The 12,104-nt window shown below is 40.5% G+C and overlaps 1 protein-coding gene across 5 annotated transcripts in view; it reads left to right on the top strand.

Moving 5' to 3' along the window:
• GOLGB1 (golgin B1) overlaps positions 1-12,104 on the top strand; it is an 89,245-nt gene that overhangs the window by 31,226 nt on the left and 45,915 nt on the right. For all 5 annotated transcript variants that reach the window (XM_033959495.1, XM_033959494.1, XM_033959492.1 and 2 more), the window contains 2 exons: positions 1,318-1,391; positions 4,075-9,479. In XM_033959495.1, the coding sequence (XP_033815386.1) occupies positions 1,318-1,391; positions 4,075-9,479 (5,479 nt within the window). The remainder of the gene's footprint in view (positions 1-1,317; positions 1,392-4,074; positions 9,480-12,104) is intronic.

The following is a 12,104-nucleotide window of genomic DNA, read 5'->3' as shown; positions in this document are numbered from 1 at the left end:
TAAACCTCACAAATCTTCCAAGCATTCCAAATTTGAGGTGCAGAGGTTGGTTTTCCCCTGGAATTTGTGACTATGCTTTATCAGGCATACTTAGTTAAAAAGTCTAGCCGGGGCTGTTCTTTGATGGTTATTGCCGCATTGCTTCAGAGCAAACGGAAGTCCACAGGAAGGCTTGGAGGTGTTACCAGGCCTGGTGTGCCCTGAGACAGGTGAACCCTTCTCTTCATCGATTCCTCGGGTCCTGGAGTTTCTGCAGGATGGCCTGAAGAAAGGCCTAGCAGTAGCTTCGCTCTGAATACAGATTGCTGGTCTTTCTTTGTATAGGCTCTCTTTCCCTGAGGGGCTCCTTGGCAGTTCATCCAGATGTGGTTCATTTTCTGTGGGACGCACTGCAACTAAAGCCTCCCTTGCACCTTCCCTCTCCGACCTGGAACCTTAATCTGGTTCTTCGCTCTTTGGCTCGTCCTCTGTATGAGCTTCTAGAACAGGCATATCTGATGGATCTCACAATCAAGACCGTCTTCCTGGTGACTATTTCCTCAGCCCACAGGTTATCGGAGCGTCAAGCTTTCTCTTGCAGGGATCTTTTCTGCATATTATGGATTTCTGCTGTGATGCGTACTGTTCCTTCTTTTCATCCTCATGTTCCATATTAGTGGAGTTCCCATTGATGCTCTCCCCAGCCCATCCTACACCGAATCACCATATATGGAACACAGACCGTGCAGGTCTGTCCAATACCGGCCTTACTTCTTTAATTTACATCAGAAGGGAGCTGAGGCAAGTGGAAGATGCTGCTCGCACCAGCAAACTTTTAAAGAGGTATACAGGGTGGGGAGCACAGAGGAGGAGAGGTGCTGGTGCCCCCCCGGCCCCGTGAAGATGATGCCCAGGGCGGTCCACACCCTCCACCCCCGCTCCCCCTTACTATGCCACTGCCTGGGGCAATGATGGGTTAAGTGATTTGGCCAAGATCAGTAGGAGTAGAAGTGGGATTTGAGCTGAGTACCTCCAGATATCAAGCCCAGTGTTCTAACCATTAGGCTACCCCTTCAAATAATGATGGAGTTGGTTAATAGAATAGACCTGGGGAAGAGGAAGAAAATGATAGACCAAATGTTTTCACCCTGCATGATACTGCTGAAGTCTGTGGTTTGGAAGGACAGCCAAAGCAGATATAATTTATCAGCCTTGGGGAGGGGAGAGACCTGAGAGACTGGATGCTCCAAGGAGTGTAGGTTTGGGGACATTTTTGTATTCTGAAGCTTACTGTTTTGGTCAAAGGTTTATATATTTCTCTTCTTTTATGTTTTTCAGTGGTGTTGAACTCTCGTCTTGCACTTCTGGAGGCTCAGAATAAAGGTGTGGGGGCAGCAGAGGAATTACTGCAGGTAAACCTCTATGTTGGGATGGAAAGAGATGATGAGATTCCCCTTGCCTGTTGCCTTCTGTTCCCAACCATATCCTCTCTCTCATTGTTCTTTAAAACTCCTGACACTTAAGAGAGATGATAATAATTTATTTTTTTATATACCGCCCTATCACATAGTTCTAGGCGGTTCACATACAGTACTAAAAATATACAAACAGTGAATAAAAGTACGAAATCTAAAAACAACTAAAATTATACAATAATTGAATAAAATGCATTCGTGAAAATAGATAGATATTCCTTAAAAAGTACAACTGTAAAATCAATGTACAAATTTCCAATCCATATTCTGAAACATCAATTTACAAACTTTTCGAATAAAAATCAGTTTTCAATAGTTTCCTAAAGAACATGTATGAATGGGCCCGAGAAATAATAGAACTTAGCCATGAATCCATTTTACCTGCCTGAAAACCAAGCAATTTATCAAATAATCTCTTGAGGCGACAAGGCTTAATAATCAGGAAAACAAATAAGTATTGCCCTCGAGTTATTTTTTTAGGTTTATATCTTTCAGAACACAGAGACAAGTAATTAGGAGCCAGACCAAACAGTACTTTAAAACTGGTGCAACCAAACGTAAACAGTACTCTAACCTCAAAAGACAACCAATGCAACAGTTTGTAGGATGAAGTAATATGATCATGTTTTTTCACCCCAAAAATTAAATGGACTGCCATATTCTGTATAAGTCTCAGTCTTTTTTGAAGCTTTTTTTGGGATCCCACATATATTATATTACAATAATCCAGAATGGACAGAATGGATGATTGTACCAATAATCTAAATGATGCCCTATCAAAGAATTTTTTTATTGTCTGAAGCTTCCAGAAAATTATATAACATTTTTTAACTAGTAAGTTTGGGTGATCTTCCAATGTTAAATGGTTGCAAACATAGTCGTGACAGTTCTCCTGGATCTTTCTACTCTCCTCTGACCTCACCTGGAACTTAGCAGGTCTCTCGCGTCTTTCTCCACTGAAAAACAAGCCTACTATACCAAACTTGGTTGTATTCTCAGTTTAGCTTGTTCATATGTTTAGATTGCCAATTTGTATTTAGTTTGGGGGTTTCTTTTCCAGTATGCGAGATGCTTATGTTTAGTAAGTCAGTACTAGGCCCTAGTCTCTGTCATGTTACCTATGTGTGATGGTTGGGAACCATGAACACTGCTTACACACAATTCCATTGTGGGTCAGACCCAGGAGTAGAAGCCAGGCTTGGGAATTCAACTCGGACATTCTGCATGGCAAACAATTAATTGTTTTGGTGTGTGAGAGAGGATCCTAATAGCTTGTGCTTAATTTTCAGTAATAAATAGCAAACCAGTTTCTAAATTTATTTTGTCTAAAAATAGTTCAACAACCCACTCCCAGCAAGATCCTAGAATTTCACTCCTCTCTCCTTCCCTCCTCCTCCATTTACTGCTGCTGCTTTGACTTTCCCTCTCTTGTATGAATTCCACTTCAAGTTGATTGTATGAAATGCTTTGGAAATTATATATTTTATATGCAAGTTGAAAAATAGGATGAAATGATTTATAGAAAAGGTATAAGGGAATAAAATTTACTTGGATATGAGCCCTCTTCAGCTTCAGGATGTTTTAGATACATTTATTTACAAATTTTAAATTGTACACTATCTCTGTTACTCTAGGCCAGGGGTGTCAAAGTCCCTCCTTGAGGGCCACAATCCAGTCGGGTTTTCAGGATTTCCTCAATGAATATGCATGAGATCTATTTGCATTCACTGCTTTCATTGTATGCTAATAGATCTCATGGGGAAATCCTGAAAACCCGACTGGATTGTGGCCCTCGAGGACCGACTTTGACACCTGTGCTCTAGGCCTGGGGTAGGCAATTCCAGTCCTTGAGAGTCACAGGCAGGTCAGGTTTTCAGGATATCCACAATAAAAATGCATCTCAAGGAGACAGTGCATGCAAATCCATCATATATATATATTCATTGTGGATATCCTGAAAACCTGACCTGCCTGTGTCTCTTGGGGACTGGAATTGCCTACCCCTGCTCTAGGCAGATGACACTCAAGCATGCATATTTCCAATTACAGTATATAAAACAATAAACTCATAAGACAGACAAAAATTAATTAATAAAAATAATGACCTGAACTGTCAGTACTTAGGCAGTAGCAGTGGTACCAAACTATCACATCATGAATATTCAGGCTAGTTGATAAAGCCTTTCAAAATAATAAAAGTTTTCAAAATAGTCTTGAACTCATCTCTATCTCTGTGCCTGTACATTAGGAAGCAAAACATTCCAGAGGATTGGGCCCACTAGATAAAATATTGCGGACCGATATTCTTCAAGATGCATTATTTTATAAGAAGGCACATCCAGTAAGTTAGATTTAGTCGATCTCTGTGTTGTAGTTGAATACATGATGTCAAACAGGAACTTTACATGTCAAAACCGGATGATACAGAAATTAATGTTATATTTTTAGTAAGTAAGACCAGCTTACCAAATGCTTAATTAAAATAAATTGTTTGCATTAGTCAACTTAAGACTAATGATTTTAGTAAGTTTTCTGTTTATCAAAAGGGCTTTAGCTTAAATGCTTCCTTCAGAGAACTTTCCAGAGTATTTCAGATGGTTTTCAATGTTTCTTGATGCAGGTCAGTACAGATGAACACTGTGAGATGAGCAGGCCAGGCTTCGAAGGGGATCTGCTGGTGAATATAACTACATACAGAACCAAAGAGCTTTCTATACTGATGATGGATCTGCATGATGCACTAGAAGAGATATCAAAGTTGAAAAAGCAGCTTCAAGACAGAGGAGGAAGATGGGTTGAGACGGAAGTTGAAAGCAATCCAGAGGGACAGATAGAGGAAGTAGCAAAGCTACAGAAAGTGGAGACAGAAACTGAATCTGTGGTATTCTCTGGAATAAGAAGAGTTGAGGAGACTGAAGAGAAACAGGCCTCACCATTGCAGTATGTTGAAATGGCTAAAGAAGAGCAAAATGGTGCTTTTCACCTAGAGCAAGTTCTTCACTCTTCAGAGGAACAAGGGGGAAAACGAAGACTTGCAGAAGAGAAAGCTTGCATTGCTCTAGAACTCAATATATCCCAGGATCAAGAATGCCAGAGATTGCAAAAGCATATCCCAGATCCACAAAATGCAGAAGAATACTTCCATCAAGATGTAGAGAGAGAAACAGATAAAATAGAAGGTCTGAAGATCAATGAAGACTCTAACAGTACATTTCATGATATGACTAAAAAGGAATGCCTTATATCTCAAGAAAGGGACACCTCTGCTGTACAAGAGCTGAAAGAGCAGGTCAGAAAACTAAAGGATGATGTGAGTGATGTAGAAAAACAGAGGATGTCCGACTATGAAAGCATGAGTATGCAGCAGAGTATGCTAGGAGAGCAGATAACTAGTTTAGAAAATGAATCTAAGTCTAAAGACCTGAAAATTAAAGCTATACAGAAAGATCTAGATCAAATACAACTTCAGTTTTCTGAACGGGAAACACTCGTAAAGCATTTGAGAAACCAGCTCCAGGAAAAGGAGAAAGAGGTATTTGGTTTAGAAGAACATCTGAGGAAGGGTTCTTTAAAAGTGGAAGAACTTGCTCAGAAGATTGCTTCAAAAGAATTGGAAACTGCAAGGATGGAACAGCAGCTTTCTGAAAAAACTAAGGAAATGGAACACCTTAAACTATCTCTATTAGAGAAAGATCAGCAGGCTGCAGAAATAAGTCATAGCATGTCTGAGAAAATTGTTCAGCTGAATGAAGAAAAGCATACTCTTAGGGAAGAGCTAAAACGTCATAAAGAGCATACTAGCTCGTTACAGCAAAATGAAGTGATAAAAGAACATAAGATAGAAAATTATAATGAAAAGGAATGTTCGTTTCTCCAAAAAGAACAACTTCTACAGCTTGAGGAAGCAAAAGATATATTGGGAAAAGAGGAAGATCCTCAGATTCAAATAGAACTCCAGAAACAACTTCATCAGTTCAGTGAAATGATGGAGATTAATGAGAAGGAAGCTGTGCTGGATCAGCTAGACGTAATAAGACAAAATCAGGTCCATCAAGACAAACATATAGTGATACTACAGAAGGAGAAGGAAGAGCTGCAGGTTCAGCTGGAAGCAATGAGATATGTACCGTGCCAACCACAAGGTGAAGTGAGTGATAAGTTGCTAGCAGAGAAAGAAGAGTTACAAAGTCTTTTACAGCATCAGAATAAAGAAAATGAGCAGGTAAAACAGAAATTACAAGTAGCTGTTGCCAACAGGAAAGAACTGGTGAAAAAAGTTGACAAACTCGAAAGGGAGCTGGTGCTGCTTCAGACGGAATCTGGAGAAAATATTGCTTCCAGGGAAGGCGATGGCCATGAGACAACCAAAGTACGTACAGAGGAAGAGGAGACTTCCAAAATTCAAGAAAAGGAAATATCTTTGAATTATCCTCTTTCTGAAAAAGAATTAGAGCTACAAATAAACAAGAAAGACTTGGCAAAGACAGCATCCTCTGAAGAGCAATTACTAGCCTTGATCAAAGAAATGACACTAGACATACAGGATAAAGCTGATCTCATCGAGGCTTTAGAAACGGAACTATCAGTCATCCAAAAACTAACCACGTGTAACCAGAACGCAGAAGATGCTGGTTTGTCCGTTGCTAATGACCCAGTGAACATAGATTCTGATGGCCAAAAGGAAGACCAACAGTGGATGGAATTGCAATGTAGAATTTCAATACTGGAACAAGAAAATGAGCAACTTCAAAAAAAGGTTCAGGAGGTATTAGCATCTCGCAAAGACACAATAAAAAAAGCCCAGGAGAAGGACAGACACCACAGAGAACAGTTGAAACAGAGGAAGGAGGATTATAACCTGCTTCAGGAAAAGTTTGATGAACAAACACAATATCAAGTGAGCATCCAAGAGCAGTTGCAAGAGCACCAAAAACAGTTAGAACAGTATAGAGCAAGTCAAGGGACATTAGGTAGTGGTAATGAAACAGTAGTGTGTCTTCAGACCTCTTCTGAACAAGTATCTAGTTTAATATTACAGCCGCAGGTCACCTCCCAGGATTCCAGCTGGGGGCAAGAGTGGGTGGAAGTTTCTAGTTCAGAAATAGAAGAAGATACACACAGAGACAATAACTCTTTAAAGATTATAGATATATCTCAGGAGCTGCTGAGAGAACAACTGGAAAAGTTACAAATTGAAAAACAAGAACTTGAGTTAAAGGCAAGTTCTGTGGAAGATGATCTTGCATTGAAATCAGTTGAAGTCCTTCACTTAAAAGAACATATTACAGAATTGGTTTCAGAGATAGATAATCTTAAGATGAGGTGTGATAAAGCAGAAACTAGTGTATCAAGTTTAACACTTGAGCTGGAACATAGTCAATCAGAGGTTTTAAGTCTATCAGATCTAAAAGACCTAAAACCACAAATTGAAGAATTAAGAAACCTTGTAGATATTAAAAGTGACACAGCCGAACTCCTTAGCACTCAGCTTAGAGAGAAAAATATCTCTCTTGATAATATGGAGAAGGTAGTGTTAGAAAAAGAAGACTTGATCAATGCTCTGCAAAGTCAGTTGAAGAGTCAAACCAAGGAGTATGAAGAAAAGAGCAAAATGTTCCAAATGAAAGTTGCTGAGCTTCAACAGAAACAAGAAGAAGGGGCTGAAGAAGTTAAGTCTAATCATCAAATGCAGAGAAAACTACAGGCTGCTTTAATCTCTAGAAAAGAGGCACTTAAGGAGACTAAGTCATTAAAAGAGGATCTAGCTGCAGCCAGAGCTACTGTTGATGATCTTTCAAACAAGCTAATTAACATGGAGCATAACATGTCAAATCTGACTAAACAAAATGATACGCTGCTACAAACCATAACTAATCTTAAAGAAGAAAGAGAAAATCTAATTGCAGAGGTTGACAAAGCCCTCGTAGAGAATCAAAATCTGGACGCTTCTTGCGAAAGCTTGAAGCTTGCTCTAGAGAGCATCACACAGGACAAAGAAAACCTAGAAAAAGAGAGAGAGTGTCTCAGAAATTCCCAGGATGCTGAAAGATCAGAGTATCAGGATAAGTATAAAAATTTGCAAAAAGAGTATGAAACGCTCTTGCAGTCCTATGAGAATGTCAGCAATGAGACAGACAGAATGCAGCGTGCCATAGAGACTGTTAGACGGGAGAAACAGGAACTCTTCACCAAGATGAAAAATGTGGAGGCAGAAAAAAAAGTAGTAGAGAAACAACTGCAGGAAACGGAACAGGAAATAGAGGGAATGAAGGAGAAGATGAGAAAGTTTGCAAAATCAAAGCAACAGAAGATCCTGGCGCTGGAAGAGAAGAATGAGAGGCTACAAACAGAGTTACAACCTGCTGATGCGCAAGATAGTTCTGCCTCACAGAAGTCCAAGTTTAACGAGGAGCTTGAGAGAATGAAATCAGAATATGAATCAATTTTGCATCAGCTTACAATTACAAAGATGGAAAATGATTCTCTTGCTCAAGAGTTGAAAGATTCGAAACACCAGTTACAAAATGTGGAATCTAAATTGAAGGAAACAGCAGAGAAAACTCAACTTGGCCTTGCCCAAGGAGCCATGATAGAAGCAAAACAAGTCATTGCAACAGAAGCAAATCCTGAAAAGGTAACTGAAGAGCAGAAGTGTAGAGATGTTGGTTCAGAATCTTCTGATCCATCTACAGTGCAGAAAGAAGTAAAACCAACTGAATGCAGCTCTCATGATGAGATCAATATGTATATTCAACAAGTGAATCAACTTAAAGAACAAATTTTAGAACTAGAAAAGAAGAAAAAAGACATGGAAGAAGAAATATCCTTCATTAAAGCAGATTTTCAGAATGTGGGAGAAGAGAAGAATGCTTTACAAAGTCAATTATCATGCATATGCGATAAACTAAAAGTCCTTCAGGAGGCAGCAAATGGGATGGAGCTGGATAACAAACATGCTAAAGATGAACTGGTTAAAATGACAAAGCTGAAAGAATCTCTGGAAGCTGAGAAGGACGATTTGGAGGAAAGGCTCATGAATCAACTAGCAGAACTCAATGGAAGTATTGGAAACTATCAGCAAGATGCCATAGATTTCCAGACCAAAAACGACAGCCTGGAGTCAGAATTGCAGAGCCTGCAAAGAAAAATATGCAGTCTGGAAGAGGAGAATAGACAACTAATGAGAGAGAAAGCAGAGACAGAGTTAAAGGTACAGAAAGAGTACACGAAGAAGTTGAAATCTGCTCACAAAGAAGATAAGGAAAGAAAAATGCATACAAAGGAACTCCAAGAGTTGCTGAAAGAAAAGCAGCAGGAAGTGAAGCAGCTGCAGAAGGATTGCATTAGATATCAAGAGACAATCACTGGCCTAGAGCGAACTGTGAAAGCTCTGGAATTTGTCCAGAATGAGTCTCAAAAGGAGCATGAAGCAGTGAAAAAGATCCAAGCCAAAGCAATTGAAGACAGCAAGAAAGCGCAGGCTGAACTGGCTTCATTCAAAGTTATCTTGGATGATACCCAGAGTGAGGCAGCAAGGATTCTCGCAGACAGCCTCAAACTGAAAGAAGAGCTGCAGGCACACAAAGAAAGCGCTAATAGTCAAATGAAGAAAAAGGATCAAGAACTTGAGAAAAAAATAGAACAAGAAAAAGTGAAGCATGTGAAGGAGCTGAAGAATGTGCAAGAAAAACTGGAAGGTGTACAGCGAGAAAAAGATCACATGGAAGCGTCGATCGGAGACCTTCAAGATTCCTTGCACAATAAGAACCAGGAGGCGAAGCAGCTTCAGGGGTCCCTAAATAAAAACCTGGCCGAGCTAGCTGCTTTCACTCGAAGTATGTCATCCCTCCAAGATGACAGGGATCGGGTATTAGATGAAACCAAGAAATGGGAAGCAAAGTTCACTGATGCTATCCAGAAAAAGGAAGAGGAGATCAGAGCCAAGGAAGACATGTGCATTGTGCTGAAAGATCAGGTGAAGCAGATGGCCATTCATGTTGAGGAGCTACGGATTAAAGTGTCCAGGTAATTTGATATAAGAAGATCATCTAATTATCATGGTGCATTTGGTACTTCTGTCCATACATGGAAGAGGCAGAAATAGGGCCATGGGTTATTTCAAAAGGAGACAATAAACACTAATTAGAACTTTAACATTATTCTCTAACAGTTCTGGTTACTGGTGAGCATCAGCTTGAGCAGGGGCATGTTAAGTGCATGATAGTTCAGCAATGGTATCCCCCAGGCAAGTGCTTTTATTGATAATGCATGGTCTTGGAGTTTGTCTCAGACCTTTAAACATAAAGGACAATTCTGTAATCTAGGTGCTTGTATTTACATTATTATGCAAATAGCTACTTAACTTGCATGATTCTTATTTACAAGAGGATGTACACAGGGATGAAGCTTGGGTGAAACATAGGTGGGGGCTCCCACTTACATGTATAACTTACAGAATACTGTACGTTTTGCTGTCCCTGCCACATTTAAAGTCCCCACCTCCCCTTCCACCAACTCTCTGGCTGTTAGAATTTGGGTTGACTAAATATTATGTGCACCTACAGTAGGTTACACTTGATTGTTTTTTTTTTAATAACAGAACCAGTTATAGAACTGTCGTAGAAACCCAGAAAAATGACAGTAGAGAAAGACCATATAGTCTATCCAGTCTGCCTATCCATATGGTGTACTGTCCCTTCCTCTGCCTTGGAGATTATATGTACTTTTCCCATACCTTGAATCGATATACAGTCTTCACCTCCACCAAGAGGCTGTTCTACACATTCATCACTCTATCAGAAAAAAAGTATTTAATTAGATTACTCCTGAGTCTATCCCATTTAACCTTCATCCTGTGTCCCTCATTACTACGGCTACTACTTATCACTTATATAGCGCTGTATATTTTGACATTTATAAATGGTCCTTTCTCAGAAGAGCTTACAATCTAACTTGGACAGACAGACATGACATATAGGGTTGGGGATGCAGAACTCAAGGTGAGAGGAGGTAGGAGTCGAAAGCACGCTCAGAGAGGTGAGCTTTTAACTGGGCCTTGAATACTGCCAGAAATGGAGCTCACCGTAGGGATTCGGGCAGTTTGCTCCTAGCATACGGTGAAGCAAAGCAGAAGAAACAGAGTCTGGAGTTGGCAGTTGAGCAGAACTCATGGGGAGATCACAGGGGGAAATAAGTGAAGAGAGAGAGTGAGGATCAGCTGAGTGAGTAAATTTGTAGGTCAGTAAGAGGAGTTTGAATTGTATTTGGAAATGGATGAGAAGCCAATGAAATGACTTTAGGAGAGGGGTAATGTGAGTATAGCGCCTCTCCCAGAATATGAGTCGTACAGCCAAATTCTGGATGGATTGGAGGGGAGTGAGATGGCTAAGTGGAAGGCCTGAGAGTAGCGAGTTGCAGTAATCTAAGCGTGGATAAGTGTTTTGGTAGTATGCTCAAAGAGGAAAGGTTGGATTTTGGTAACAATATAGAGGAAGAAGTGGCAGGTTTTAGCAATATGTTGAATCTGGGCGGTGAAGCAGAGAGAAGAGTCAAAGATGACCCCGAGATTACGAGCAGACAAAATAGGAAGGATGAGAGTGTTGTCCACAGAGAGAGAGAGAATGAGGGAAACGGAGAGATGGATTTAGGCAGGAAGATGAGCAGTTCTATTTTAGCCTTATTCCAGAGTTTCCTTTCAATTGAAAAAGATTTGCCTTCTGTGCATTTACTGTAGACCCCCCGCAAATTTGTTGTTCATGAATCGCGGACTCATTCATTTGCGGTATTTTCTGGCTGCCTCTTCTGGTCAGAAAATACAGGGAATGACTGAGTCCGCAAATCGGCCTTCTTCACAGCCATCGATTCCAATCAACCTTCTGCACAGCCGATTCCTCCTCTCCTTCCGGTCAGCCAATCAGCCTTCTGCACAGCCTCTCCCTCCCCCTCCCCCATCAGCCTTTTGCACAGCCAAACCACCTGTCAGCCTAAATATTGTTTTTTTAGCACCTGCCGCCACCCCTGCAGTCCTCTCCCGCCTCTGATCCACTCCTAAACCGCATTTGCGGGTGCTCCTAGAATGGAACCCCCGCGAATTTCAGTGAAGTACTGTATACCACAGATCTGTTTAAATGTCTCCATCATATTTTCACTCTGCTGCCTTTCTTCCAAAATTACATATTGAGATTTCTAAGTCTGTCCACATATGCTCTGATAAAGACCATTTTAGTAGCCTCCCTCTGGACCGACTCCATCCTGTTTATAGCTTTTTTGAAAAATGAGATACAGAGGCATTATCGGCATTATCACCTCTCTGTTTCCTGTTGGCTGTTCCTCTTCCTATGCCCCCAAGCATCCTTCTGGCTTCTGGCTTCTGCCATCACCTTTTCTACATGGTTGACTATTTTAATATCGTCGGATACAATAACCCATAAGGCCTGCTCTTCTTTTGTACACAGAAGTGTCAGCATAGCTATTGCTAGCAAACAGCATTTTCAGTTGGCATAACTAATGTCAGCAAAGGCCTATGGGAAATTATCTGACTCTAGATGCAGAATTCTGTGCTCCTGCACAGAATTCACATACATTAATCATTCAGCCAGACTGGATTGTTTATCAAGAAGATAGGCTGCTTGAATGGGACAAAGAAGCCAG

This window comes from Geotrypetes seraphini, chromosome 9 (genome assembly GCF_902459505.1).
Source record: "Geotrypetes seraphini chromosome 9, aGeoSer1.1, whole genome shotgun sequence".
Taxonomy (NCBI): Eukaryota; Metazoa; Chordata; class Amphibia; order Gymnophiona; family Dermophiidae; genus Geotrypetes; species Geotrypetes seraphini.
The sequence above is the reverse complement of the archived record's forward strand: the minus strand, read 5'-3'. Positions and strand labels throughout refer to the sequence as shown.